General features: G+C 40.6%; 1 protein-coding gene across 3 annotated transcripts; it reads right to left on the bottom strand.

The window, feature by feature from the left end:
- Nucleotides 1–1,584: 1,584 nt before the first annotated feature.
- Nucleotides 1,585–27,494, bottom strand: GTF2H2 (general transcription factor IIH subunit 2). Of its 3 annotated transcripts, none has more exons than XM_077898105.1 (17): nt 27,388–27,494; nt 26,516–26,763; nt 24,337–24,419; nt 23,615–23,692; nt 23,043–23,079; nt 22,711–22,797; nt 19,518–19,568; nt 19,178–19,232; nt 15,147–15,252; nt 13,676–13,766; nt 13,422–13,509; nt 12,667–12,774; nt 10,831–10,894; nt 8,398–8,501; nt 7,329–7,431; nt 4,191–4,230; nt 1,585–2,188 (listed from the first exon to the last, which is right to left on the bottom strand). In XM_077898105.1, exons 3-17 carry the CDS (start codon nt 24,390–24,392, stop codon nt 2,069–2,071), a joined length of 1,188 nt encoding a protein of 395 aa, XP_077754231.1. In that variant the 5' UTR covers nt 24,393–24,419; nt 26,516–26,763; nt 27,388–27,494; the 3' UTR covers nt 1,585–2,068. The 3 variants fall into 3 exon arrangements, with proteins under 3 accessions (XP_077754231.1, XP_077754232.1, XP_077754233.1); XM_077898106.1 differs by lacking the exon at nt 27,388–27,494 and adding an exon at nt 27,135–27,289; XM_077898107.1 differs by lacking the exon at nt 26,516–26,763 and having other exon boundaries at nt 27,388–27,425.
- Nucleotides 27,495–27,887: the final 393 nt, after the last annotated feature.

Below are 27,887 nucleotides of genomic sequence, written 5' to 3'. Positions count from 1 at the left end.
TGCAGGGAGCCCAATGTGGGACTCGCCGGGGACCCCGGGGTCACGCCCTGGGCTGAAGGCAGATGCTCAACCGCTGAGCCACCCGAGTGCCCTACACGGTGTCTTTTCTGACAATGTTCTTCACTAAGAATTGTTATTTATAAAATTATAAACATCATAGTGAAACTCAATCTAGGGATCCCTGGGTGGCGCAGCGGTTTGGCGCCTGCCTTTGGCCCAGGGCGCGATCCTGGAGACCCAGGATCGAATCCCACATCAGGCTCCCGGTGCATGGAGCCTGCTTCTCCCTCTGCCTATGTCTCTGCCTCTCTCTCTCTCTCTCTGTGACTATCATAAATAAAAAAAAAAAGAAAAAAAAAAAGAAACTCAATCTAGAGTAAAGTTTGTAGATTTAAAATACATACACCTGGGCAGCCCAGGTGGCTCAGCGGTTTAGCGCCGCCTTGGGCCCAGGGCATGATCCTGGAGACCCCGGATCGAGTCCCCCGTCGGGCTCCCTGCATGGAGCCTGCTTCTCCCTCTGCCTGTGTCTCTGCCTCTTTCTCTCTCTGTGTCTCTCATTAATAAATAAATAAAATCTTAAAAAAAAATAGACCTTTGCTATGGAAACCTAAGTACTCTCAACGGGATATACCCTGGAGAGATTTCTGCCTATAATTGAACCCAAAACAGGGACCTTATCATACATCCTCATCTAAGTTTTTCTGGTGAAAACAGTGGCAAAATTGAGGGGGATTAAGTTAAATGGCCCCTGGTTATGAGCCTTAGTGACGCTACTGGAGACAGACACCACGACTCTGACTTTGTTAGCCTGAAGGAAGAGGTAGGCCAGGGTCAGATGGCAAATCCACAACACGGTGGTAATAGATACGCTCCATTACGTAAAATACTTAACCAGTCATCACAGAGGATGCAAGAGGCCTACCTCAGGGAAGGGAAGGGTTAACAAGACCTTTTCCTTCACTGCCAGTGTCCCCTTCAGTTAAGCCCTCATGGTAACTGAGGAAGGACACAGGAGTGTCACCTAGGTTCCGGGCAACTTAACTGTGGTAAAATGACTCCTGGCTACTAAAGTGTATCTGGGCTGGATGTACCATAAATACCTGCTGGGAACATCATGCTTGGGGCTCTTCTGAGGGGGGGGGGGGTCTCTCAAAACAGACACGTCCCCTGTAGGGCCCCTGGAAGTTGTACTCAGGGACTTCATGCAATAGACAGTGGCCCTGGCGGCCTGTGAAGGACCCGTCACCTGGCACCTGAACTGCAGCCGGGTGACTGCTCCAGGGCTGCGGCTGAGGAGCACTGCTCCATGCTGCCCTCCCGGCCACCCGCGGCTCCTCTTCAATATCCCCTGCAGTATACTGGTGCCATGTGCGGCCGCGGTCATCTTGTGACTGAATGTTTAGACCTAAAAAGACCCCTTTTGGTCACAGCTATGAAATAGTCGTAGATGCACGAGATGTATATTATGATTCTTTAGTTAAGCTCAGAGACCCCTAAGGTGGGTGGAACAGTAATAATTGCCTAATTATTGCTTAATTTTCATCTCCTATGAACTTAGTTAATTTTCCTTTTACACTAAAATTGAAGAAAAATAAATAATTCTGTATTTAATTATAAAGCAATGAAATTAACGTACCAATTTAATTATTACAAGTAACTTAAAAACAATAATGTATAATGACTTTGAAAACATTATAACTCAAAACAACAGAAAACCAAATTAAAAGTGAAGTACTATTGTATTCTGGGCATTTCTGTGAAGGACACAAATTTTAAAATTTAATAAAATCCCACATTTTCTTTGTTTTCCCCCCGCCCCTCCCCTCTTTAAAAGTTTATTTTAGTAATCCAACAAGGGGCTCAAACTCATAACCCTGAGATCAAGAGTCTTATGCTCTGATGAAGGACCCAGCTAGGCACCCCAATCCTAAGTCTTCTTACCAAACAGCTTCTTAAATCAGATTTTCCATCTTCATATTTTTAATTGGAGCTTCTTCTGAAGACTCATTTTATTTACAGTTGCAAATGTCCTTTTATTGCATCCACTGTCTACTAATTGCTGGAATCAAATACCTGAAGATGTTGGAATCTTATGAATACAGCCAGGACAGCAGTGGAGAGAGTCGTGAACAAAAACATCACAGTCCACACAGAAAACATTTTGGCACACGGCACAAACATAGACCTGCAGTGAAAAACAGAAAAGAAAATTTAAAAAGGAGTTTCCAAAAGTTAAGTACCACACAGCTAGAAGACATTCAAATTGCTTTGTTCTTTTCTCTATCAATTTTCCCCACGCATCTACCTAATTACTTCCAATGTACTATTTGTTCTCAAATCTAAGATGATTATTTTTCCCCCCAAAAACGCTATTCCTTACAAATGAGAAAATTACCTTGTTTTTGACTCCTTAAAGTCTCTTGTATTGTAAGGTATTTTCAATTACTTCATTTTAATTAACTATCTGAGGAAGATACATGAGCTTGAAATTAGTGCTATTTCTTTTTTTATAAAGATTTAATTTATTTATTCATAGAGATGCAGAGAGAGAGGCAGAGACACAGGCAGAGGGAGAAGCAGGCTCCATGCAGAGAGCCTGACGTGGGACTCGATCCAGGGTCTCCAGATAACGCCCTGGACTGCAGGCGGCGCTAAACCGCTGCGCCACCGGGGCTGCCCTAGTGCTAACTTCAAATGCTTACGTCATTTCTCTGATTTGATTAAAAAGAAAAGCACAAGGAAGCCTGAGTGGCTCAGTGTGTTGAGCATCTGCCTTTGGCTTGGGTTGTGATCCCAGGGACTTGGGATCAAGTCCTGCATTGGGGTCACCACATGGAGCCGCTTCTCCCTCTGCCTGTCTCTCTCTCTCTTTGGATCTCTCATGAATAAATAAATAAAATCTTTAAAAAAAAAAAAAACAGAGGACCTCACAACTGCACAAGTTATGTTCTCCTTTTATTTAACAATTAAAGAATATGGAAAAAGACACATATAAGGCAAAAAGAAAAAACCCATTATTTTATCAATATTACATATTTGGATACTGTGCCTTGGGGTGAAATTTCCAAGGCAGCATCATACAGAGATTAAAAAATTATTACATCTCAAAAAGCACAGAAGTAAAGACAATGTGTTCTTAAGAAATGTCAAATGAGTCAAAGGTGGCTCTAGTCAGGATAAAGCTACTGATGTCAAAGGGGCATGTGAAACTTACTAAAATTGTTCTATGAAATGTGAGAGTAGACCAAGCAAGCGATCCTTCCAACCGATATTTTATACAGTGCACAAAGTATAGTTTTAAATATGGATACCTAACTAAATTAATAAGAATTTAAAGCTAGATAGTGGTCTAAATTGCATCTTTACATAAGTGTATACATTCAAATTGGTCCCCTTCAAAAATTTAAAAAATATTCTCACTGGCACATTGGGAGGGAACAGCCTTTGGTCTGTAGTAGCTACCTTAAATATTAACTTAAAAATGAATTGTGACAGGGATCCCTGGGTGGCGCAGTGGTTTGGCGCCTGCCTTTGGCCCAGGGCGCGATCCTGGAGACCCGGGATCGAATCCCACGTCGGGCTCCCGGTGCATGGAGCCTGCTTCTCCCTCTGCCTGTGTCTCTGCCTCTCTCTCTCTCTCCGTGTGACTATCATAAATAATAAATAAAATTAAAAAAAAAAAATGAATTGTGACAGAGTCTAAAACACAATATGGAGAACAAGCTTTTAATTTCAAACTAAATACCATTTAGCCTGTAGACAAAAGACAGTTTAAAGTACTAAAATACTGTTATAGAAAAATTAAAATGCAGAACTATAAAGCTGACTACTGAAACCATTTTGCTCCCATTTTATCTTTCCCTACTGTTATCATACTTCCGAGGAATAACCTGATAGGAGCCTGGTTTTCAATAATGCACCAAAAACTTCTAATGCTATTTCCTCAATATTTCTTGTACAATGTTTAATATTTAGGGAGGCCTGGGTGGCTCAGTGGTTGAGCATCTGCCTTTGGCTCTGGGCGTGACCCCGGGGTCCTGGGATCAAGTCCTGCATCAAGCTCCCTGCAGGGAGCCTGCCTCTCCCTCTGTCTGGGTCTCTGCCTCTCTCTGTCTCTCTCCTGAAGAAATAAATAAAATCTTTAAAAAAACACAATTATTTAATACTTAGAAAACACATGAACTTACATGCTGGTCTTTCAATTCCCCCTGACATCCATAACAAAATCTGAAAAAGAAAGTTTAAGAATCATTTTATTAGGAATTCACTCATTAAAACAGCTCAGCAAAATCTCAGTAACAAGAATCCTATAATTAACAATTATCTTTACATACAACTTCTATGAGAAAGACAGAATTAAGAATACCAGTAACTTAAGAAAATTCTACAGTATATCCCAAGGACATCTCATAAGCAAAATTCTACTTAAAAAAATTATTTTCAGGGATCCCTGGATGGCTCAGTGGTTTGGCACCAGCCTTTGGCCCAGGGCGTGATCCTGGAGTCCCGGGATCGAGTCCCGCGTTGGGCTACCTGCATGGAGCCTGCTTCTCCCTCCTCCTGTGTCTCTGCCTCTCTCTCTTTCTCTCCCGCCCCCCTCTGTCTATCATAAATAAATAAATACATAAATACATAAATCTTTTTTTAAAAAATAAATAAAAAATAAAAAAATTATTTCCCTCAAGGTTAAATACGAGCATGCTTTCGCTACTGGGATTCTGTGAGGCAATAAAGCCTTACAGAAAATGATTTGGGGGGCGCCTGAGTGGCTCAGTCAGTTAAGTGTCTGCCTTTGGCTCAAGTTCTGATCCCAGGGTCCTGGGATGAGCCCTGCCGTTGGGGGGCTCAGCAGGGAGTCTGCTTCTCCCTCTCCCTCTGCTCCTCCCTCAGCCTATGGTCTCTTTTTTGCTCTCTCTCAAATAAAAAAAATATTCTTCAAAATAAAAGAAAGAAAAGAAAATAATCTGAGCAACCACTTTGCGACTCTCAAGAGTGAGGAGCAGACAGCTGGTACAATTCTAGACGGACAGAAGAGAAGTTAAATTATGTGTGGATGCCTAAGGGCTTAACGTTGAAGGAATGGTTTAAAAAGTTAAAAGTTTTCAAAGCTTACAAAATTAGCAGCTCTCTCCCTACCCACCCCCACTGCATTTCCAGTTCCCCAAACACTGAAAACTTTTAAAAGTCTGATAGTTACCTATGTTTACAGTGCTATTGCTTTTTTTCTTTTTTTCTGGCATTGGCTGTAAACCTCCAAATGTAGAAGATGGGAATTTAATTTTCTTTTAACCCTCTTGAATCGATAGCATATACACACACATAACTAACACCATTCTTAATTCTATATAATGAAATCATTTTGAGTAGAAGAACATTACATTTAGTTTAAGACTATATAAACACATTCAGCTGAGCCACATAACACAACTCTTCCCATCTTCAACATATTTTTTTCCTGAAGTTAATAACTATATTGTTGTTAATAACTATATTGTTGCTTAGTTTTCTACGTAATTGTTGCCAACTCAGCCCCAACCATTCCCTGAGAAATCCAAAATGTCCTCTCTCTGACTACTAACTCTGGGAAATGAATAAGGGGTAGTGGAAGGGGGGCGGGGGGGAATGGGGTGATTGGGTGAAGGGCACTGAGGGGGACACTTGACAGGATGAGCACTGGGTGTTATGCTATATGTTGGCAAATCGAACTCCAATAAAAAAAAAAAAAAAAAAAAAAAAACCTCCTCATGTGTTCACCTACATCAGAAATTCTAGTTTTCACCCTCTTGGTGACATCTCTCCTGGCACATTCTGACCCTCTCCAAGCTGGACTATTTATTCCCCATATCTGACATAAAAGTATCATTCTGGAATCTCCTTTTATCATCATCCTAGCCACATCTGAATTAGATCAATGTTCCTATTCTCTTCAGTCATACTCTTTCGCAGTTTCTTTGAATCATCTCTTTCACAGTTCTCCAGAAAGCCCCTTTTTTGAGGCCTCACAAGTCTGAAAATGTCTTTATTCTACCTACATCTAATTGATAGGTTTGCTAGGCCTGTAATTTAAATTAGTAACAACCATCCCTCCACATTTGGAAGGAAATCGCTCCCTGGCAGTATCCAGTATTGCTGAGAGGCAAAACAATTTTAATTCCAGAGTATGGGACTTAATTTTCCTCATCTAGAAATGTTTAGAGTTTTGCTGCATATTCTAAAATTTCACAACAATGAACTTCAGTGTGGGTCTGTTTTCCCTAATGGGGTGGGGCACCGGACGGTCCCTTCCAATCTACAAAGCTTCGTCCTTCAATAGTAGAAAATATCCTTTAGCTATTTCTTTCCTACGCTTTATTTGAACTTCTATTTCTCTTATTATGCTAATACTAGACCTTCTGAATAAATCCTATGGTTTTACACCACGGAAATAACCTAAGGCAGCAAATCAGGGCTTTCTCGTTGTTTTGGAGAGCCGACTGATCAGCATATAACTACAGGTACTATATACAGAGATGGGCTTAGGGAAATTAATAGATTTCTAGAGATCCAGATCTGTTTAGCAATGAGTCACTTCAGTCATAACCAAGGCATTGTACCATCTCATTTTCCATATTAGACGTAATCTTGGGGCTCCTGGGTGGCTCAGCTGGTTAGTTGTCACCTTTGGCTCGGGTCATGACCCCAGGGTGCTGGGAACGAGCCCTGCATCCCATGGGGCTCCCTGCTCTGCAGGGAGTCTGCTTCTCCCTCTCCCTCTGCTCTTCCCCTCATTTGTGCTCTCAGGTTCTCTCTGTGTCAAATAAGTAAATAAAAATCTTTAAAAAAAAAAAAAAGGAGGGGGTGGTGCGCCTGGGTAGCTCACTTGGTTAAGCCTCTGCCTTTGGCTCAGGTCATGATCCAGGATCCTGGGATCAAGCCTGGCATCGGGCTCCCCATAGGGGGTCTGCTTCTCCTTCTCCCTCTATCTCCTCCCCCCTGCTTATGCTCTGGCTCTCCTCTCTGAAATAAAATCTTAAAAAAAAAAAAAACTTGTCTTGTCCAATATGACTATCTTTTTTTTTTTTAATTTATTTATTTACGATAGTCACACGGAGAGAGAGAGAGAGAGAGGCAGAGACACAGGCAGAGAGAGAAGCAGGCTCCATGCACCGGGAGCCCGATGTGGGATTCGATCCCAGGTCTCCAGGATCGCGCCCTGAGCCAAAGGCAGGCGCCAAACCGCTGCGCCACCCAGGGATCCCTAATATGACTATCTTTTTTAATGTTGTAACAATGCATTCAAACATTACTGTATCACATATAACAGATAGAAATCAAAACTCATATACCTTTCTCCATTATGTTCTTCTAGAGGAATTTCTTGAAAAGGATCCAAAGGAAATAAATGATGGTAAGACCTTGCCAAATGTGGAGCAGACACCAAAGTAAGACCTAACAAATGAAGCAGGGAATCATGTTTAATAGTCCAGAGCTCACTAAGACAATGCCTGAAATGTCAAATAAGAGGTTAAATATTTTCAAGGTTGCCTTTTTTTTTAAGATTGCTGGTATGTATTTCCTCATTTACATATTGCTTTAAAAAGAAAATTCCAGGATAGAGTCGTACTTCTGTCACTAACTGTGTGACCTCTGTTGGCCACTTGCTTCCTTAAAAATGAAACAAAATTCTACAATTCTATTACCTGGAATTCCTCCCTGCCCTTATATATACTTATTTTATGAAGGTAAGAGCTGCAGAAACGTCAATAAGATCTACTGCAAAGCCTTTAAAGAACATACTCATTTCAGAAAGATAATCAGAAAACTGTTCCAGAATACCAGGTTTATTCTGAGAAATGGAGTACTGGGCACTCAGTAAAAAAAGTTAGCCATTTCTATTCTCACAGATTAAATTGAGAAACACAGGCGGAATTTAACATTTACATTTACTTTTTTTTTTTTAAGATTTATTTATTTATGATAGACATAGAGAGTGAGAGAGAGGCAGAGACACAGGCAGAGGGAGAAGCAGGCTCCATGCCAGGAACCTGACGTGGGACTCGATCCCGGGACTCCAGGATCGCGCCCTGGCCCAAAGGCAGGCGCTAAACCGCTGAGCCACCCAGGGATCCCCTACATTTACTTTAATAGCAATATGGGGAGGGAATCCCTGGGTGGCTCAGCAGTTCAGTGCCTGCCTTTGGCTCCGGGGTGTCATTGTGGAGACCCGGGATTGAGTCCCACATCGAGCTTCCTGCATGGAGCCTGCTTTTCCCTCTGCCTGTGTCTCTGCCTCTCTCTCTCTCTCTCTCCGTCTCTCATGAATAAATAAATAAAGTCTTAAAAACAAAAAAAAGCAATATAGGTAAGAAGTTATTCAAGATTAATTTACTAGACAGAGAACAGTTGGTCTCTTACCACAGATTTTACATTCAACTGGAAGCTCACAGTACTTTGCCCGACACTGAGGGCAGAAATACCCTCCTAATGTAAGTCCTGGCTCCGTGTTGCTATCCAGGTGCCTGTGGGAGGAAACATTAAAGTGATACAAAAAGATGTGAATGGTTATAGCAAAAAAAAAAAAAAAAAAAAGTATGCTACCCTGATTTTAAAATCATCAAGCTGGGGATCCCTGAGTATCTCAGTGGTTGAGTGCCTGCCTTCGGCCCAGGGTGTGATCCTGGAGTCTGGGGATCCAGTCCCACATCGGGCTCCCTGCATGGAGCCTGCTTCTCCCTCTGCCTGGGTCTCTGTGTCTCTCATGAATAAATAAATCTTTTTAAAAAAATTAAATAAATAAAATAAAATCATCAAGTTGTTTGACAGCTTACTTAGGCGAGGTTCATTCTTTACCTTTTTTCCTCTCTGCATTTGTTTCAAATAGTTTGCATTAATGTCTTTACTGTTTTTTTTTTTTTTCTTAAGTAATTTCCATGCCCAATGTGGAGCTCAAACTCATGACCTTGAGATCAAGAGTCTCATGCTCTCCCGACTGAGCCAGCCAGGTGCCCCAAGTGCATTAATGTCTCTGAATTCACTCTTTTCTTTAGTGACATCTGCTGTTAATCACATCCAGTATATTTTTCACTTCAGACACTGCATTTGTCTCTAGAACTTTGATTCAGGTCTTTTTCATAATAGCTGGGTCCCCCCCCCCCGTAATAGCTGTTTTAATACTTTGTCTACTAATTCTATCAACTGTGTTGTTCTTGGGTATGTTTCTGTTCTTTGATTCTCTCCTTCTTGTGGAGGATATTTTCCACCTTCTCTGCATACCCGGTCATTTTTGATTGGCTGCCAGACATTATGAATTTTTCTTTCTTTTAGGTGCTGGACTTTCTGGTATTCCCTTAAACATGTTGGGGCTTTTTCTAGAATATAGTTAAGTAACTTGGAAATAGTTTGATCTGTTCAAAACTTGCTTTTGAGTTCATTAGGCTGTCCAGAACAGCTGTTAGTCTAGGGTCATTTTGGTTCCCTCACTGTGGACTCTGTTCAATGCCCAATGTTAAGAGATCCCTCCACACTGACTGGGGGGAACATGAACTATTGCATGCCTCCTGTGAGCTCCACGGACTAGGCCACCTCTCTCCTCTTCAGGGGTTCTTTCGTGGGCCTCAGGTAGCTTCCACACGAATGTGACGATCATAACTCAGCTGATGACTCATGGGGAAGTCTCTCTGTGGTCTCAAGAGCTCTCTGTATAGCTCCTTACTTTCTAGTACTGTGCCTGGAAAACTACAGCCATTTCAGCCTCCCCAAACTCTGAATTCTGTTTCTTCACCTGAGCAAGAAATCCAGGCTCTGAGTAGATTTTCCCTCCCTGCACTGCAGCCTGGAAATTCTCTCCAGGCAGTAAGCTGCACTCACAGGGGCCACTTCATGTGTTTCAAGGATCATTACCTGCACTGGCTGTTGTCCATGTCTGAAAATCACTATTTCATGTATTTTGTCCGGTTTTGTGGCAGGAGGGAAGACGGGACATTCAGTCTCTATGGTACCCCAATAACTGGGGACACAACTCTTATTTGTGATTTTTAAGAATTACTTTCTTTAATTTAATTTTGTTTTATGATTATGTAAAGTTAAAACAAGGTATGTTCAGAAACGTCAAGGAGCCATCCCTTTGCCTTTCTCCATGCACTAGCCAGGCATACATTTTTTTATTTTACTTTCTATTTCCATTACTATTTTTGTCATTAATATAAACATATAATTATATTCAATCAAGTCTCCACCTTCTGGGCAGCCTGGGTGGCTCAGCAGTTTAGCGCCGCCTGCAGCTCAGGGTGTGATCCTGGAGACCCGGGATCGAGTCCCACATCGGGCTCCCTGCATGGAGCCTGCTTCTCCCTCTATCTGTGTCTCTGCCTCTCTCTATCTTTAAAATAAAAGATTTTATTTATTTATTCATGAGACAGAGAGAGAGAGAGAGAGAGGCAGAGACACAGACAGAGGGAGAAGCAGGCTCCATGCAGGGAGCCTGATGTGGAACTAAATCCCGGGTCTCTAGGATCACACCCCCGGCTGCAGGCAGCGCCAAACCACTTTGCCACTGGGGTTGCCCAAATAAAATATTAAAAAAAAAAAAAAGTCTCCACCTTCTTCTTAGATGAGTAGTAGCATACTACACATTTTTCTCTACCTTGCTGTTTTACTTAGCACTAATTGCCAAAGATTACTCTACAGAGTCCGTACTCCTTGCTAGTGCTACATAGAAGGTAGCCTCTTACATACGCCATTACACCCCGAGCCCTCCAACTTCAGTTTATATTTTTAAATTTATAACTTACAGGACAGAATTGAAAGTGTCAAAACATAACCACTGACAGTTTTAAGGGTTTTACTTACGCCATGCTGAAAGAGGGCTTTGCATCTTGGTCAGACAGAGAAGCGATGGTATGTTGCGGAAATCCTTGATAGAAGAAAATGTATTACTTTCTTTTTTCAAGCAAATATCAAAATTCTAGAACTAGGAACCTAAAAATGTTCCTACCAGAAAGCCCACAAAATTGTACGTTTCTTGTATTCTACTGCCCTTCAGATCTGTTTATTATAGTGAGGTCAAATTGACTGTAATTCCAGGTTATGTGAAAAATTAAAAGTGGAGAGGGCAGCCCGGGTAGCGCAGCGGTTTAGCACCACCTGCAGCCCAGGGTGTGATCCTGGGGACCCAGGATCGAGTCCCACATCAGGCTCCCTACATGGAGCCTGCTTCTTCCTCTGCCTGTGTCTCTCCCTCTCTATCGTTCATGAATAAATAAATTAATTAAAAAAAAAGAAAAATTAAAAGTGGAGAATGTGGAGGAAAGATCCATCCATACATATGATCACAGATTCTACAGATCTAAAGATCTTTAGATCTAAAGATCACAGATCCTAATTAATAACACATAGTGCTTTTTAAAAAGAAAATGTGGGTAATTTTTAACTACTTCTGACACAATGCAGGGATCTATTACATGGTTGTCCACTTTTGTTTTATATAAGCTATACTTCTACGTTTAAAATTTTGGAATGCCTAAACCCATGTACTTGGTTTTCCATGCAAATTTTTAAAAAAGATTTTATTTATTTACTTATTTATTTGAGAGAGAGAGAGTAAGAGAACACAAGCAGGGAGAGTGGCAGAGGGAGAGGGAGAAGTAGGCTCCCCACCGAGCAGGGAGCCCCATGTGGGGCTCCATCCCAGGACCTTAGGATCATGACCTGAACCGAAGGCAGACGCTTAACCAACTGAGCCACCCAAGCGCCCTCCATACATATTTTTAAATTCTGGAAACACGTCCAAAAGAAGCAGAAACCATAAAAAAGAAATTTCAGGGCAGCCCAGGTGGCTCAGCGGTTTAGCACCGCCTTCGGCCCAGGGCATGATCCTGGAGACCCGGGATCGAGTCCCACATCGGGCTCCCTGCATGGAGCCTGCTTCTCCCTCTGCCTGTGTCTCTGCCCCCACGCCCCCGCACTGGCCTCTCTCTATGGCTCTCAGGAATAAATAAATAAAATCTTAAGAAAAAAAAAAAAAAAAAACCAGGGCAGCCAGAGTGGCTCAGCGGTTTGGTGCCACCTTCAGCCCAGGGCCTGGTCCTGGAGACCTGGTATCGAGTCCCTCATCAGGCTCCCTGCATGGAGTCTGCTTCTACCTCTGCCTGTGTCTCTGTCTCTCATGAATGAATAAATAAAATCTTTTAAAAATAAAAAAATAAAAATAAAAAACTTCATTACATAAAATGTTAAGTCTATCTACATATCGAAACAACTAAGTAGAGGCACCTGGATGGCTCAGTTGGTTAAGTGTCCAACTCTTGATTTCAGCTCAGGTCATGATCTCAGGGCCATGATCGGCCTCACTCAGTGTGAAGTCTGCTTGAGATTCTCTCCTTCTGTCTCTGCCCCTCCCTGTGCTTGCATGTGCACTCTCTCTCAAATAAATAAAATCTTTAAAAATAAATATCCATTTTATTTTATTATTTTTTTTAAAGATTTTATTTATTCAGAGAGAGATGGAAAGAGCAAGAGCAGGAGGAGGGGCAGAGACAGGACAAGCAGACTCCCTGCTCAGATCAACACAGGCTTGACCTGGGGACCTGGAGATAATGACTTGAGCAGAAGTCAGATGCTTAGCCAAATGAGCCACCAAAGTGTCCCTAAATATTCATTTGAAAATAACACAAAATAAACACTTACCCATGCGAATAAGTGAACATTCAGAACTTGAGCTAGCAGGTGGAGGACTAACATGATGTGTCAGTAATTCTTTGTAATGGCTTTCATCTAAAATAACATGGTATGTGCCTAATTAGATGAAAAGTAAAAGAAAAAAATCAGTTTTCCAAACATAAGTATCGATTGTAATTTTTTTAAGAAAATATTTTAAGTAATCTCTATGCCCAACTTGGGGCTCAAACTCACAACCCCGAGATCGAATGTTGCACATTTTATCAACTCAGCCAGCCAAGCACCCCTCAATTTTAGTTCCTAATTTAGTTCATAATTTTAGTTATGTTATTCTATAAAAGTTTTAACATCTGAAAATGTACATTTTCAAAATGAGTATTTAAGTTAAATTATCATTTTTTAAAAACATCCTTTAAATGACATCTCTAAATTGACTTCTCTGGGAATAACTATAATTACAATTGAATTAAAGCCAAATTATTAGATCTTTACAAAGTATTACATATTAGTGACATTTCTAGTGTCTCAAACGTTATTAACGCATGCTCTAAACACTGAAATAACTACTGAAAAAAATCCATGCATTGTGAGACAATATCTTATAGAATCAGTGATACATTTAAGAGGACTATCCATATTATAGATTTCGGGACATGAAGTGATTTAAGTTTAGTACCTTAAAACAGATGAAAACATCCTAATTAATAAACTGCTACATCTTACATAGTAATTATAAATAAATACTGAAGAATCTAGATGTATACCGCCAGTTTCACGAGCAAGTACGGTGCAAACCCGAACCTCTGCAGATAATCCAATGACAGAAACTCTAATTTTAGCTGCCTTGAGGGTCTTCATAAAATCCATGTAAGTGAAGGGTTTGGGAGCAGAAAAAAGACATGCAAAAATTAGTATATTTGAGAAAATAATTTTCTGAAAACTAGTAATAAATTCACTACCGAATTCTCTTCAGAGCTATAAATCTGGTTTGGATTATAAAGAAATGTAGTGGTTCTACCTTGATTAGATCATAGATATTAGATGGATCACAAGTTGTGAGGCTGCTAAAGATGATTAGGACTTCTCTACTTGTATGTCCAGGCATGTGTCTACAGAAAGATAAAATATATTCCAATGAGGTATAACAAATTAATAAAAAATTTACCCAGAAAAACAGTACATGTGGTTTATATATTCAGACCACAGAATATCTCATTTGTTTTAATAATACAAAGGAATGAATTGAGTATCTCTAAATGTGCTAATGTAAATTTTTCTAAAATAAGCTACAAAAAATATTGATTCATTTATTCTTTCCATAGATTCTTACTGAATACTCTTTTAGGTTCTGGGACTAGAATGTTAAGCAAGAATGAATAAGGTTCCTGACATAATCAAACTTACAAATTAGTAGATTCGTTTTGTATGAAGTCTAAAGTGTACACTGGAAAGGATAACAATATTGCACGGATCAACTTTAAGGTGTGTCTTGACAATAGTAACATACGTCTTTTTTAAAGGCTATAATTTAACCTCATGATGATTCAGAGTCATAACATTCATAAACATTAGTGTTTGTGTATCATTCAATTATATCATAATTTATAAGACTTTAAGATGTGATGAACTGTTTTCTATGCTTTCTGGAGCAATTTTCAATTGTTTACAGCTTTCCTGCTAATATCTGTATCGTTGGGCTCTCAGAATTCATTTGTGGATGCTGCTCTTGTGCCTACCTTTAACGTGGGTGCTATCTCCTTTTCATCTACTTCAAAACTAGAAAAACGTCTGTTATATAAAGGTATAAAAATCAGGACACACTATCCAGGGATAAAAATATATAAGCTAGCACTAACAGAATATTTTGGTCTTAGCTATATTCCACATATTTGAACTTGCTGGAAAAGTGTGCTATTGATTTGCAGAGGTACTACAAAATAAGTTAAAAGTCAATAAATCTAATAAATCTAATAAATCTAATAAACTCAATTATTATATCATACAAAATTTCATATACAATGAATTTTTAACAAAATATTTTTTCAGGGGATCCCTGGGTGGCTCGGCAGTTTAGTGCCTGCCTTTGGCCCAGGGCGTGATCCTGGGGTCCCGGGATCGAGTCCCGTGTCAGGCTCCCAGCATGGAGCCTGCTTCTCCCTCCTCCTGTGTCTCTGCCTCTCTCTCTCTCTATCATGAATAAATAAATAAATCTTTAAAAATATATATATATGTTTTTTCATCAACATTTTCTTTTGAACTAATATAGCTACAGTTTTAATTATACTTTTCTAAAACCTTCAAGAATCTTATTAACTCAGACGTAAAATGAAAATTAGAAACCGACACCACACTAAACATCAGAAACATTACCTATTTCTCTTAAGTTTCATTACAGCTCAGTTTATGGAGACACCTATTAATACATTATCATCTCAATTCATTCAAAAAAATTTGACACCAATTACAAATAAAAAATGTAAAATACCAACTTTAGAGTTTGCATAGCCATGCTTAAGGAGTTATAGAGAGATGGTTCTCCGTGGCAGGTCATATCTACAGCTTTCTTCAAAGATGTTATATGTTTCCTTGGATTTCCTAAAATAGAAATGGAATAATCTACTTATAATAACATTTTATATATACATTACAGAAATTTGTTTCTCCCCAAATTTACTTATCTATATGTTGTTAAAGAACAGAAATCTCTTCAATTTATGTTTTTAGTAAATTGCACTTTTATGCATACTGAAAGATAGAATAAAAATGATCTGTTTCTATGTACTAGCACACTTTTTATTTTTAACTCATGAACCCGAAACCAAGAGTTGCACGTTCTACTGACTGAGCCAGCCAGGTGCCCTATTAGCACATGTTTGATTTTATTATTATTATTATTATTTTTAAAGATTCCATTTATTTATTCATGAGAGACACAGAGAGAGAGAGGCAGAGGGAGAAGCGGGCTCCATGCAGGGAGCCCAATGCGGGACTCAATCCCAGGACTCCAGGATCATGCCCTGGGCCAAAGGCAGGCGCCAAATCGCCGAGCCACACAGGGATCCCCGATATTTTAAATATTATTAAAGCACAAAACTTTTTCCTTTCCAGACTCATATACATTTTAACATCCCTGAAATGACGCTGTATCTTACACTCTGGCAGCCAGGGAGCTGTTGTGACACAGACGTGGCTGTCCACTCACATGCGAACCTACAAATGGCCACTGAGGTCAGCTGTTCCAATTCCATAATGTACATTATTCGTGCTATTCATGTTTAGTTTAACTGCCATTTCAAGTGTGTCTACAGAAGGTTTTTACTACGAAAAGTTATATTTCGGGCAGCTGGGTGGCTCAGCAGTTTACCACCTTCGGCCCAGGGCCTGATCCTGGAGACCCAGGATCGAGTCCTACGTCGGGCTCCCTGCATGGAGCCTGCTTCTCCCTCTGTCTGTGTCTCTGCCTCTCTCTCTCTGTGTCTTTCATGAATGAATAAATAAAAATCTTAAAAAAAAAAAAGGTTATATTTCTATGTAGAAAAGTAAGAGGCAGAGCAGGGAGGTATAAATTTATTATTAGTGAAGCAAAAATTCACTGATAGAAGAATGACTGCAATTCCCTATTTTTCTTTGGGGGATTAAAAAAAGCATTAGAGGGGCACCTGGGTAGCTCAGTGGTTGAGCATCTGTCTTAGGCCCAGGCTGTGATCCTGGGGTCCTGGGATGGAGTCCCGCATCAGGCTCCCAGCAGGGAGCCTGCTTCTCCCTCTTTCTCTGTCTCTCCCTCTCTCTGTGTGTCACTAATGAATAAATAAAATCTTAAAAAGAAAAAAATCAGAAGACCTAAGAAAGGAAGATTTCCACAAATAAACACAGCTATGCTATCTTCTGTTACCAAAATAACATCTATAAAGATTGTCTATCTCATACCAGGCAATGCATTTTTTTTGTTGTGAACAATTTGTATATATCATCTGACACTGTACCAATTTTAACTGCTACAGTGTTTTTTTCTTAATGGCTCATAAGATAAAGGTATCTTACAAATGATGGAATCTGAGATTCAATGAAATCTGGTATTCTTCAGACATTTTCTCCTATTTCAACACTGTCTTCATGTTAATAATGATAAACAAAATATCATTAAATTGATTTGATCACTAACTCATCAAACTACTATCTCCGTACTGTTGAACATTTCCCAATCTCTCACTACTGTACAAAGAGTGCATTTGTAGAATGAGAATTTTTCTTCTTTCATGTTTCTTAAGTATAAATTCCAAGGAACAACTATTTTTTTATATTTTCCAAAAAATGTAAAATAAATTCATCAATCTATCAGCATTATAAATACCAGTTTCTCCATGGATCCACAAGCAATACACTGCTTTTTAAACTTCATTTTGTGCGTTTAAAATATATAAAATAATAAACTGTTGAGCGGTTTTGCTTTGTTTTTTTGATCACTTCTTTGGCTAAAATTTCTTTTTTAATAGCTTCTTTGTTTCTGTTTTTATCCTGGTATGAATTATCTTTGTCTATTCATCTACTTGGAGCTTCTTCATGTTCTTATTTATGAGAGAGTTTTAAAATACTAATAAGCATTTGCCATTACTTAACACACATTTTAAGTATTTATTCTTGGAATCATAAAATTTTAGAAATGAAAAGTACCTCACCAAGTCCAAATCCCTCATTTCATAAGTGAGAAATGATTCTAACAAGTTAAAGATCTGCCTAAAGACAAATACCAACCATTGGCAAGATCAGCACTTAAACCTAAGTCTCTTGGCTCTCTACCTACTAGTTTTCTTTCTACTGTACCATACAAACTATCTTGTTCCTCTCCTATTGTATTGTAAGTCCGGGAAGTCCGGGAAAAGAACATACTATGTTATTATCGGTGTAGTTTATAGCAGTGATTCTATCAGAGAGATAAAGGGTGCCATCAACAGGCCTATCAGAACATCCAGAGGATTTTGCATCCCTCTACATAGGACTTCCTTGGCATCCAGAAAAAACTACTCTGAATGTGGGAAGGGTGCAGGAGGGTTGGCCATACATCCCTTCCTTAGGGAAACCATCCTTTCCTCACAGTATCATAATCCTGCTGCTTACACTGCTTCCTTCCTGCTGCAGGTACAGGCAAATAACCCAGGCCCACCAAAAAATACTTCTTTCCTCTGGCCACTTTGCTTAACGATGGGCAGATCACAAGCAGGGCCATTCAGAGACCTGTGGGGCCTGTGCTGAAGCTAAGGTTATGTGGACATGGGGCTGATAACAGACTTCTTTTTACCTCAGAAAACATTCAGAGAATGAAGCCAAACAGCCAAGAACCCCGGAAAAGACTATGGGTGAACTCAGCCCTCCTTCAGAGATAAGCCAATCATTTCCCTTATGTGTTAAAGCTAGTGTGAGGGACCCCTGGGTGGCACAGCGGTTTAGCTCCTGCCTTTGGCCCAGGGCGCGATCCTGGAGACCCGGGATCGAATCCCACGTTGGGCTCCCGGTGCATGGAGCCTGCTTCTCCCTCTGCCTGTGTCTCTGCCTCTCTCTCTCTCTCTCTGTGACTATCATAAATAAATAAAAATTTTAAAAAAATTAAAAAAAAATAAAGCTAGTGTGAGTTTTTGTTTTTCGTTTTGGTTATTCACAACTGAATTTCTTGAACACTGCAGCCTAACATACATATCAATCCTTACTGCCATCGTGAACAACCATTACTGTCGAATATATGTCATTTTGCACTAATCTGTACTGGTGAGGATGAAAGGATGAGAACTGGATTTAAGGGATAGTGTATTTCACAGAAACTAAAATAGAATTAGTCATGTGAACTTATTACAGCACATATACCAAAGCAAATAAAATCTGCACTATCTTTGAAGAGAATAAAATTCAATTAGGCATGTCATGCGAACAGAAAAACTGAATTATTAACAATAACTGCAATTCAATTTTTAAACCCTTTGCTCTTTAGAGATTTGACTTTTTATTCTTTTTATTTTTTTTAAAGATTTTATTTATTTATTCACAGAGATGCAGAGAGAGAGAGAGAGAGGCAGAGACACAGGCAGAGGGAGAAGCAGGCTCCATGCAGAGAGTCCGACATGGGACTCGATCCAGGGTCTCCAGGATCACGCCCTGGGCTTCAGGGGGCGCTAAACCGCTGCGCCACCGGAGCTGCCTGAGATTTGACTTTTAATACATTACTTTTAAGACTAAGTGTATTTTGGGAATGATTAAAATAATTTTATCTTAATACCTTCAGGATAAGAATGTGTAAGTCATAAACATTTACATTCACTGCAGTAGTGTTCATTACTGTACAGAATTTAAAGCAGTTCATCTTAGATACCAAGAATTTAATGGAGGATATAATGGAGAGGTTATTAAGTTTCACATGGAAAGCATAAAAGAAGTCTTCATTTTACTTATTAGGCAACCTTATGAACAGGGTTACAAGGTTGAATAAATAGAGCCGAGTCCTTGAGTCCTATAAAGGTAATTTTATGCATACCTGAGAGTTCGGTCAGTTTTTCAGCTCTTTTACTCTTTGTTACAATTATTCCAATCTCAAAATAAAAACAAAAATAAATTAGTTAATTATAAAAGGCATAAGTAACATGTAAGAAACTTTTTCTCATGATGTCTTTGACAGAAATTTAACTAGGAGTTCACTGTACATTATTTAACTTTTAGAGTTGCCTTGCTTTTCATTGATAAATATACCAGAAACTGGTACACAATACGGATCACTTAAAATAATTCATAGAATGTATGCCCACCATTTTAAAAATAAATATAACTGGCTGTAATATCAGAAATCTAATTCTGAATTCCATTGCTTATCTACATACCTGGCTAATAGGATTTTGATCAAAATATTCTTCTACGAAGTATTCCAACAACTGTTTAAAGAAAGCAAAAATACTAGATAAGGGCAAAATAATAACCATACAGAATATGTTTTATGAAACCTATTTATCATTTATCATGATTTTTAGGCTTAGAGATTTTCAAATATTTAGTAAAAATATTAAATAAACAAAAATAAATTTGAAAATATTCAAATAAATACAAATCACAATATTAAATAAGCCTGAATATAAAATGGTAAGCTATGAACTGGGTTTAAAAGATGGAACCGGGTGGATCCCTGGGTGGCTCAGCAGTTTAGCGCCTGCCTTTGGCCCAGGGCATGATCCTGGAGACCTGGGATCGAGTCCCACGTCAGGCTCCCTTTGAGGAGCCTGCTTCTCCCTCTACCTGTGTCTCTGCCTCTCTCTCTCTGTCTCTCATGAATAAATAAATAAAATCTAAAAAAAATAAAATAAAATAAAAGATGGAACCAGGGCACCTGGATGGCTCAGGTGGTTAAGTGTCTGACTCTTGATTTAATTTCAGGTGGTGATCTCAGGGTCATGGGACTGAGCCCCAAGTCAGGTTCTGTGTTGGGTGGGGGTCTGCTGGAGATGCTGTCTACCCCTCCTTGACTCTCTTACTAGCTTTCTCTCAAATAAATCTTCAAAGAAATAAAAAGATAAGTAAAAGATGGAACCATTTGGACATGAGACAGAAATAATCTACACATGGAAAGATCTGGGACACCTGGGGGCTCAGTGGTTGAGCATCCACCTTCAGCTCAGGTTGTGTTCCCAGGGTCCTGGGATCGAGTCCCACATCGGGCTTCCTGCATGGAGCCTGCCTCTCCCTCTGCCTGTGTCTCTGCCTCTCTCTCTCTCTGTCTCTCATCAATCAATCAGTCAATCAGTCTAAATAAACATGGAAAGATCCAATGAAGCCAGAAACAAGAATGAGAAGTGACGATGGGTTTTGATAAATTAGGAATAATTTGAATGTGTTTATTAATTAGGGGACTGATTTGAGTAAATCCAAACACAATGAAAAGGGATAACCATGTGACAAAGCAAGACCCTGACTAGGCTGGGAGGACAGAAATTAAGAGCATAAATAGGGACACCTGGGTGGCTCAGCGGTTGAGCGTCTGCCTTTGGCTCAGGGTGTGATCCTGGGGTTCTAGAATGGAGTCCTGCATCAGGCTCCCCGCATGGAGCCTGCTTCTCCCTCTGCCTGTGTCTCTGCCTCTCTCTGTGTGTTTCTCATGAATAAATGAATAAAATCTTAAAAAAAAAAAAAAAGAGAGAGAAACAAATTACTTAAAAAAAAGAGCATAAATAGCCTTTTGTTGTATCATTTTCCTAAATGATGTGGTTAAACACCTACCTAGCTCTGGTTTGTATTAACTCAAAAAAATGCATTCTGTAAAAACATTTCTTCATGGGAAGGTATAGGGAGGAGGGGAGATAGAAAAAAAGAACTATGGCCAGTCCTCGGGTGCTCCAGCATGCTAAAATTGCAGAGAGGAGCCTGAGGTGAAAATAAAAGAGACTCCATGTAACCAAAGTCAGAAGAAGGATGGTGGCGTGCTGGGTAGCTCAATACTTAGACTGTGCGAATCCTGATCGGGGTTGTGAGCTCCAGCCCCACAGCACCAGTAAGATTACTTAAAAAAAGAACAAAAACAAAAACAGACAAAAAACAAAAGAAGGGTCCCTTTCGGGAAGGAAGGAGCGGTCAACTACTTGCTGCTAAAGATAAAAAGGAGTTGAATTTCACATTCTGGAGGTTATGGTGGACCTTGAAAAAGTAGTTGTAGATAACACTCCAATTGGAGTGTGTTAAAGAGAGAATGCTCTGTCATTCAACTGTGGAGAATTGATCAAAACTGCAATAAACACACACATTTACCAAGAGAGAACATAAAGCACAAATCTAACCTAGTAAATTTAAAAAACTTGTGTATAAGAGCAGCAGCAGAGGAATCTGGAGCAGAACGGAGTCCGGGAGTAGGACCTGGCTTCTACCTCATCCTATTCCCGCGAAGCCCCATTCCTCACTGAAAAAAGTTCCAAGAAATCTCGCTAATACTCTTACTTTGGTAGAGAAGTGAAGAGAGAGAGTATATCTTATCTTTTTCTTCTTCTGCCAGGAGTTATGAATGAATAGGGAAAGAAATCAGGAACTAACATTCCTTGTCAGAAGGGAAGAATCCAAGCTTCACACTTAATTTTTTTTTTTTAAGATTTTATTTATTTATTCATGAGAGACACAGAGAGAGAGAGAGAGAGAAGCAGAGACACAGGCAGAGGGAGAAGCAGGTTCCTCGAAGGGAGCCAGACGTGGGACTCGATCCCGGGTTTCCAGGATCCCGCCCTGGGCTGAAGGCAGGTGCTCAACCACTAAACACCTGTGAAGCAGGTGCCTCATGCTTCATAATTAATGGAAAGAGTTCAAAGTCTGGGACTATCTCCTCATGGAAATGCATCATATCCTCCCTCCCTGGCCCAGTTAGTGAAACGAGACATAGACCAGTCAATAGAGTGTCAGAAGATAAAATGGAGCTCTGGAAGTTCAATGGAGTCTGCACGCCACCCATGCTGAGCTTCCCCCCTTTGGTGCACACCAAGTCATCCCAGCTACTATTCTCTTAGGTCACAGAAAAGTGGATTAAACACAAGTACCCAGGCTAAAATCAAACTTTAGAAGGGAAAACATGATCCACACAAAAACCTGTTCATGAATACTCACAGCAGCATTACTCATTATGGCCCCCAAAAGTAGAAACAACCCAAAGTTGTATACAGTGGAATACTGTTTGGCAAAATTACAGAAAGTTTGTTATAGTTTTTTTCTTTTTCTTTATAGTTTTATTTATCTAAGTAATCTCTAAACCCAACGTGGGGCTCGAACTCACGACCCTGAGATCAAGAGTCACTCACGCTGCTGACTGAGCCCAGCAGGCCCCCCTGCATTTTCTTTTTGTAATGATAAAAATGCTCTAAAATTGATTGTGGCAATAATGTTGCACAACTCTGTAATGTGAAAGAAATTTTAACAGTACACTTTAAATAAATTAATTTTATGGTAGGTGAATTGTATCTTAATAAAGATGTTACAGTAAAATAAACTTCTTTTAGAATTCAGTGTCTTTTCTCACATTTAGTATAAATTAAAATCATTTTACTATACCTTTAGGGTACAAGTCAATCTATTTGGCTTTAAATCTTGGTCTTCCATTGTTCTTGATCCATCGACTACCACATAAAGATGACGCATCTACCAAAAATAAACCACAAATAAGGACAATTTTCAAATACACTTTTGACCAGAAAGTAAAAATGGCATTTATTACATATTCTAGACACATATTTTTAATATATTCTTTGAAAATGTTGTCAAAAAAAAAAAAAGAAAAAAAAAAGAAAATGTTTGTTGTCTTACTAACATTAATTCTGTCAAGACAGAATGTTTCTCTAACCCATCTAGTTCTGTACTGGTAAAGAAAAAAAATATCAACATACCATTCCAAGCCGAACTTGTCCATGGTGTTCAAATACTCTGTTAAAATTATGCAAACGGTTTAATGGAAGGTCCTCTATTACCCAAAAAACTAATGTAACTTTTCAACTAACCTGCATTGTTTAGTGAAGTAAATTAACTTATGGGATCCACATAATTACAGGCATTTTGGATAGTCCCTGAAGACCCATTTCCCTTTTGAGGTGCTAGGCTGCTGGTCCCTTCCCCTAATTCAAGAGTTTAAAGGTCAGTTTCCCTGGAACACAGCTGAAATGAAGTACTCAGGAGTGTGTATAGGTGGACAGAAAGCTTTAAAAGAATAATTTACGGGGATCCCTGGGTGGCTCAGCAGTTTAGCACCTACCATCAGCCAATGGCACAACCCTAGAGTCCCGGGATCGAGTTCCGCATCAGGCTCCCTGCATGGAGCCTGCTTCTCCCTCTGCCTGTGTCTCTGCCTCTCTCTCTCTCTCTCTCAATCTCTCTTTCTCTGTGTCTATCATGAATAAATAAAATCTTAAAAAATAATAATAATAACTTACTTTTTGTAACACACTTAAAAAAGGTTACATACCTTTTTCTCTTTGCTTTGAAGAGAATGTCTTCTATTGTAGCTTTCAATGATCCTGACTCATCTTCTTTAAGAATCTCCCTGTAAGCAATAATTTGTTTGAAAATCCAGAAATGTATTAACTCAAGAGAAATGAAAACGGAAGTCCCCACAGAGATATGCACCTGAATGTTCACAGCTATGTTATTCGTAAAAGCCCAAAGTTGTAATCAATCTAAATGTCTATCAACCGGTGAGTGGATGAATGAAAACATGATATACAATATGTTATTCAGCAATAAAAAGGAATGCATTACTGATCCCTGCTACGGCTTGGATGAACCTTGAAAATACTGTTATGTGAAAGAAGCCAGACATAAATGGTCACATATTACATGATTACATTTACATGAAACATCTAAAAAAGGCAAATGCGTAGAGACAAAAAATAGATTAGTAGTTGTCTACAGCTGGAGGTAGGAATGAAATTGATCGCAAATGGGCATGAAGGATCTTAATGGGGTGGTAAAAATTTTCTAGAAGTGAGTTATGGTGATGATTGCACAACTTAGTAAATTTTCTAAAAATCAATGACTTATAATTGGAAACAGGTAAATTTTAATATGTCTTAAATATATTTTAATGAATTTATTTAAAAGAACCAATGACTGAAAGAGAAGAGATAAAGGTGTAGAACAACAATAAGAAACAATGTGTAAAAAAGAGGGTAATAATGCCCTACTCACCATGTCCTTTCATAGCCTCCTTCCCATCGCTTAGTTCTTTCAGGTTCTTCATCCATTTTTTCTTAAATGTATTATTCAATATCCTGTAAAATTCATTAGACTATGGGTTTACTACAAATACTTGTCACCAAATTCGTACTTTTCAATGTGAAAAGTAAAGACAGGGAAGCAAACAAAGTAAAAAACAAACAGAATGTAAGGTCATCTAATTCTTTGCAATTTATTCAATAATTGTTGAATGAAAATACTTTACAAAATCCTTATGGAACTTTTTTCCCCATTCCTAAAAAATATATGTGAACATTCACACACAAGTTGGGCATCGAGAGATAAACATCTTTTTACAATTTTTATTATTTATTTATTTATTTTTAAGAAAGATTTTATTTATTCACGATAGACATAGAGAGAGAGAGGCAGAGACGCAGGCAGAGGGAGAAGCAGGCTCCATGCTGGGAGCCCAACGCGGGACTCAATCCTGAGACTCCAGGACCATGCCCCAGGCCAAAGGCAGGCGCCAAACCGCTGAGCCACCCAGGGATCCCCTCTTTTTACAATTTTTAAAAACAAAAATGCATTATAGTCATAGAACAAGACCACAGAATTGCGGGAAGTGGTGAAGATATAGATGAAACAAGATTAGCTACAAGTGATGGTTACTATAGCTGAGTGATGGACTCATGGTGACTCACTGTACCGTCCACTTTTGTGTATGTGTGAATTTTCTCATCATCAAAAAAATTTTTTAAATAAGCTCTATGCCCAATGTGGAGCTCGAACTGATAACTCTGAGACCAACAGTCACATGCTCTATGACTGAGTCAGCTTGGTGCCCCATGAAAATCATGAGTTTTAAAAGGAAATTTATTATTTATAAATGGTAAATGCTTATGGCTAATAATTCAAACAACAATATTCAACATACATTATAAACTCAACTATTAAAAAAGGAAATGTTCAGTAATTCAATAAATAGGACATGGTTTCAGCTAGATGAAGGGTGACTGGTTTATTGCTTCTTTATTACTTTCTGTATTTTTGTATTTTTCATATGAACATGTATTTCTTTAACAATCAGGGATAAAACTGGTGGTGCGGAACTCTATTAACCATAGCCAAGTAATAAACATCCCAGTCACATCCACACTTCCATCTTCCTAAATGGAATCTCCCTCCCCAACCTACACTCTTCTTTCAGCTTCCTTCTTCCATAAATGAAGGATCAAAGGAATCCTAAGGGCCAAGAAGACATTAAGGACAAAACAAATCCCATCACTGACAGGAGCAAAATTAATTTCTGTAATAATGACCATAAGCAAGACCTTACTTTCCACTTACATCATGGTTTCTATAGAAAAATACATTTTAGGGCACCTGGATGGCTCAGTCAGTTAAGTATCGGCCTTTAGCTCAGGTCGCGATCCCAAGATCCTGGGATCAAGCCCCACATCCGGCTCCCTGCTCAACAGAGGGTCTCTGTCTCCCTCCCTCTCTGACCCTCCCCCTTGCTCATGCTTGGCCTCATCCTCCTTCTCTCAAAATAAGTAAAATCTTTTAAAATTTCTTTTAAAAAAGAAAAATCCATTTTAAAATCTAAAGAACTGACCTATTAATGGACTTCCGTAATAGAAATCTACTGACAAGTTGGAGACTGCTTTTACGGCATCCCTGCTTTCTGCGGCACCTGCTAAAATCAGGTATTACTTGCTAAAGTCCCGTTATCTCTCTCAACGGATTGACAAATCATTTCCTGGCACTGAAAGAGATCTATTCGCTCCAGGAATTCTGGTGAGTTACTTTAGTATATTCTTTGGTAGACTGTCTGAAATGATGACAAGTGACTTAATCACAAAATTTGTGTTATTTCAACACACTGTGCTGGTGCTTCTAAGTTTGATGATGAACGTGGTAACAGCAAATAGTGATTGAATTGAAGATTTTTTTTTAAAGATTTTATTTATTCACGAGAGACACAGAGAGAGAGGCAGAGACACAGGCAGAGGGAGAAGCAGGCTCCATGCTGGAAGCCCAACGCGGGACTCGATTCCAGGTCTCCAGGATCAGGCCCTGGGCTGAAAGCAGTGCTAAACCGCTGACCCACCCGGGCTGCCCCTAAATTGATCATTTTGATCCTCCATACAAGATTTTGCATTTATCGTGAATTATAAAAAGGACATACCTTACACAGTGTTCTTGATGCTTTTTAGACTCAAATCCTTAGAAAGTCACTACTGCCACCCCATCATACCAATATTCAAACTGTTTTATTTATTTATTTATTTTCAACCTGTTATTTTATTCTTAGTTCATTGCTCTTAATTTTCTGAAAGTCCATCAACCCAGTGAGAACCGATGAGCAGAAACTGCAAAGAGGAAGACTCCTGGCTCGCTCACGGATGCATCCAAGGACTGCCAAGTTAGAGCTGCCTGCAATGAATGGGAAACCACAGGGATAAGGACCCAGGTACTGAGCTCCCAGAAGTGCCGATGTTCCAAGGGAAGCTGGAAGGAAGGTAAGCCTCCTGGGGAAAGATGACCTTGGTGACCTGAGGTCCGCATCTCCTCCGAGAGCTGCTCCGTTTCCCGGGGCTCCGGCCCCCAGCGCAAGCCTAGGAGCAGCCCTACCTAGGAGCAGCCCTACCTGGAGCAGCCCCTACCTAGGTGTAGTCGCCTCCGGGAGCTCAGGACGCTGCTGCAAGCCAACCACACCTGCAGCAACGCCGCCCGCCGCCAAGCGCGCACTCCCGCCACGCCCGGCCGCGCCCTGCTGCGCATGCGCACGATCCCTGTTGCCCCACCTGGAACCGAGGCTCAAGAGGCAGCTTCACGGCGTCGCGGTCACACTCGAACCCAGGACCACAGCTCCCCAAGCTGGAGCTCGGCTCTAGGAGGGGAGAGCCGTTCCCCGGGCGGCCGCGCCAGGTGCTTCTCCGCAGCCGCCGACGGAAGCTGCCGCCCCCCGCCCCGCCGCCCGCTCCCTCGCGCCCTCAACCCGCACTCCAGTAGCGCCGCTCAGCCCCCGCCCCGCGCTCCCGCGACCGCGACCCCCACCTCCGCTCCGCCGGCAGCTCCCGCCGCGGCCCCGCCGCTCCCGGAGGCCGCCGCTCTGCCGGAAGTCCCGCCCAGGCCGCCCCGGGGACGCCGCGGAAGTCCTCCCCCCGCGCGCCGCGGCGACGCACGAACGTTCCGGGGGCCGCGAGCGTGAGCCGCGGGGGCGGGGCGCGCAGGGGGCCGAGCATCCCCGGGCCGGGTTAGGGACCACCTGTCCCGCCTCCTGCCCGCGGGGAGCGTGGGCTCCCCGGGATCTGAGGACCTTGGTGTTTGTGTATTCTTCCTAAAACGTCGGCGTGGAGGTCTCCGGCCGCGGCGGCGACCCTCTGACCCTCGGCCAGACCCTCGCCGCGCAGCGCTTCCCTGGGGGCTCCTCCGCTGCTCCTGCTCCTGCTCCTGCTCCTGCTCCTGCTCCTGCAGGTGTTTTTGGGTTTTGTTTTGTTTTGTTTTGTTTTGTTTTGTTTTGTGGGTGCACCGGGAACGCGGTGCCCGGAGAGGGG

Source organism: Canis aureus, chromosome 5 (assembly GCF_053574225.1).
Source record: "Canis aureus isolate CA01 chromosome 5, VMU_Caureus_v.1.0, whole genome shotgun sequence".
Taxonomy (NCBI): Eukaryota; Metazoa; Chordata; class Mammalia; order Carnivora; family Canidae; genus Canis; species Canis aureus.
This window is presented reverse-complemented; position numbering and strand designations above follow the sequence as displayed.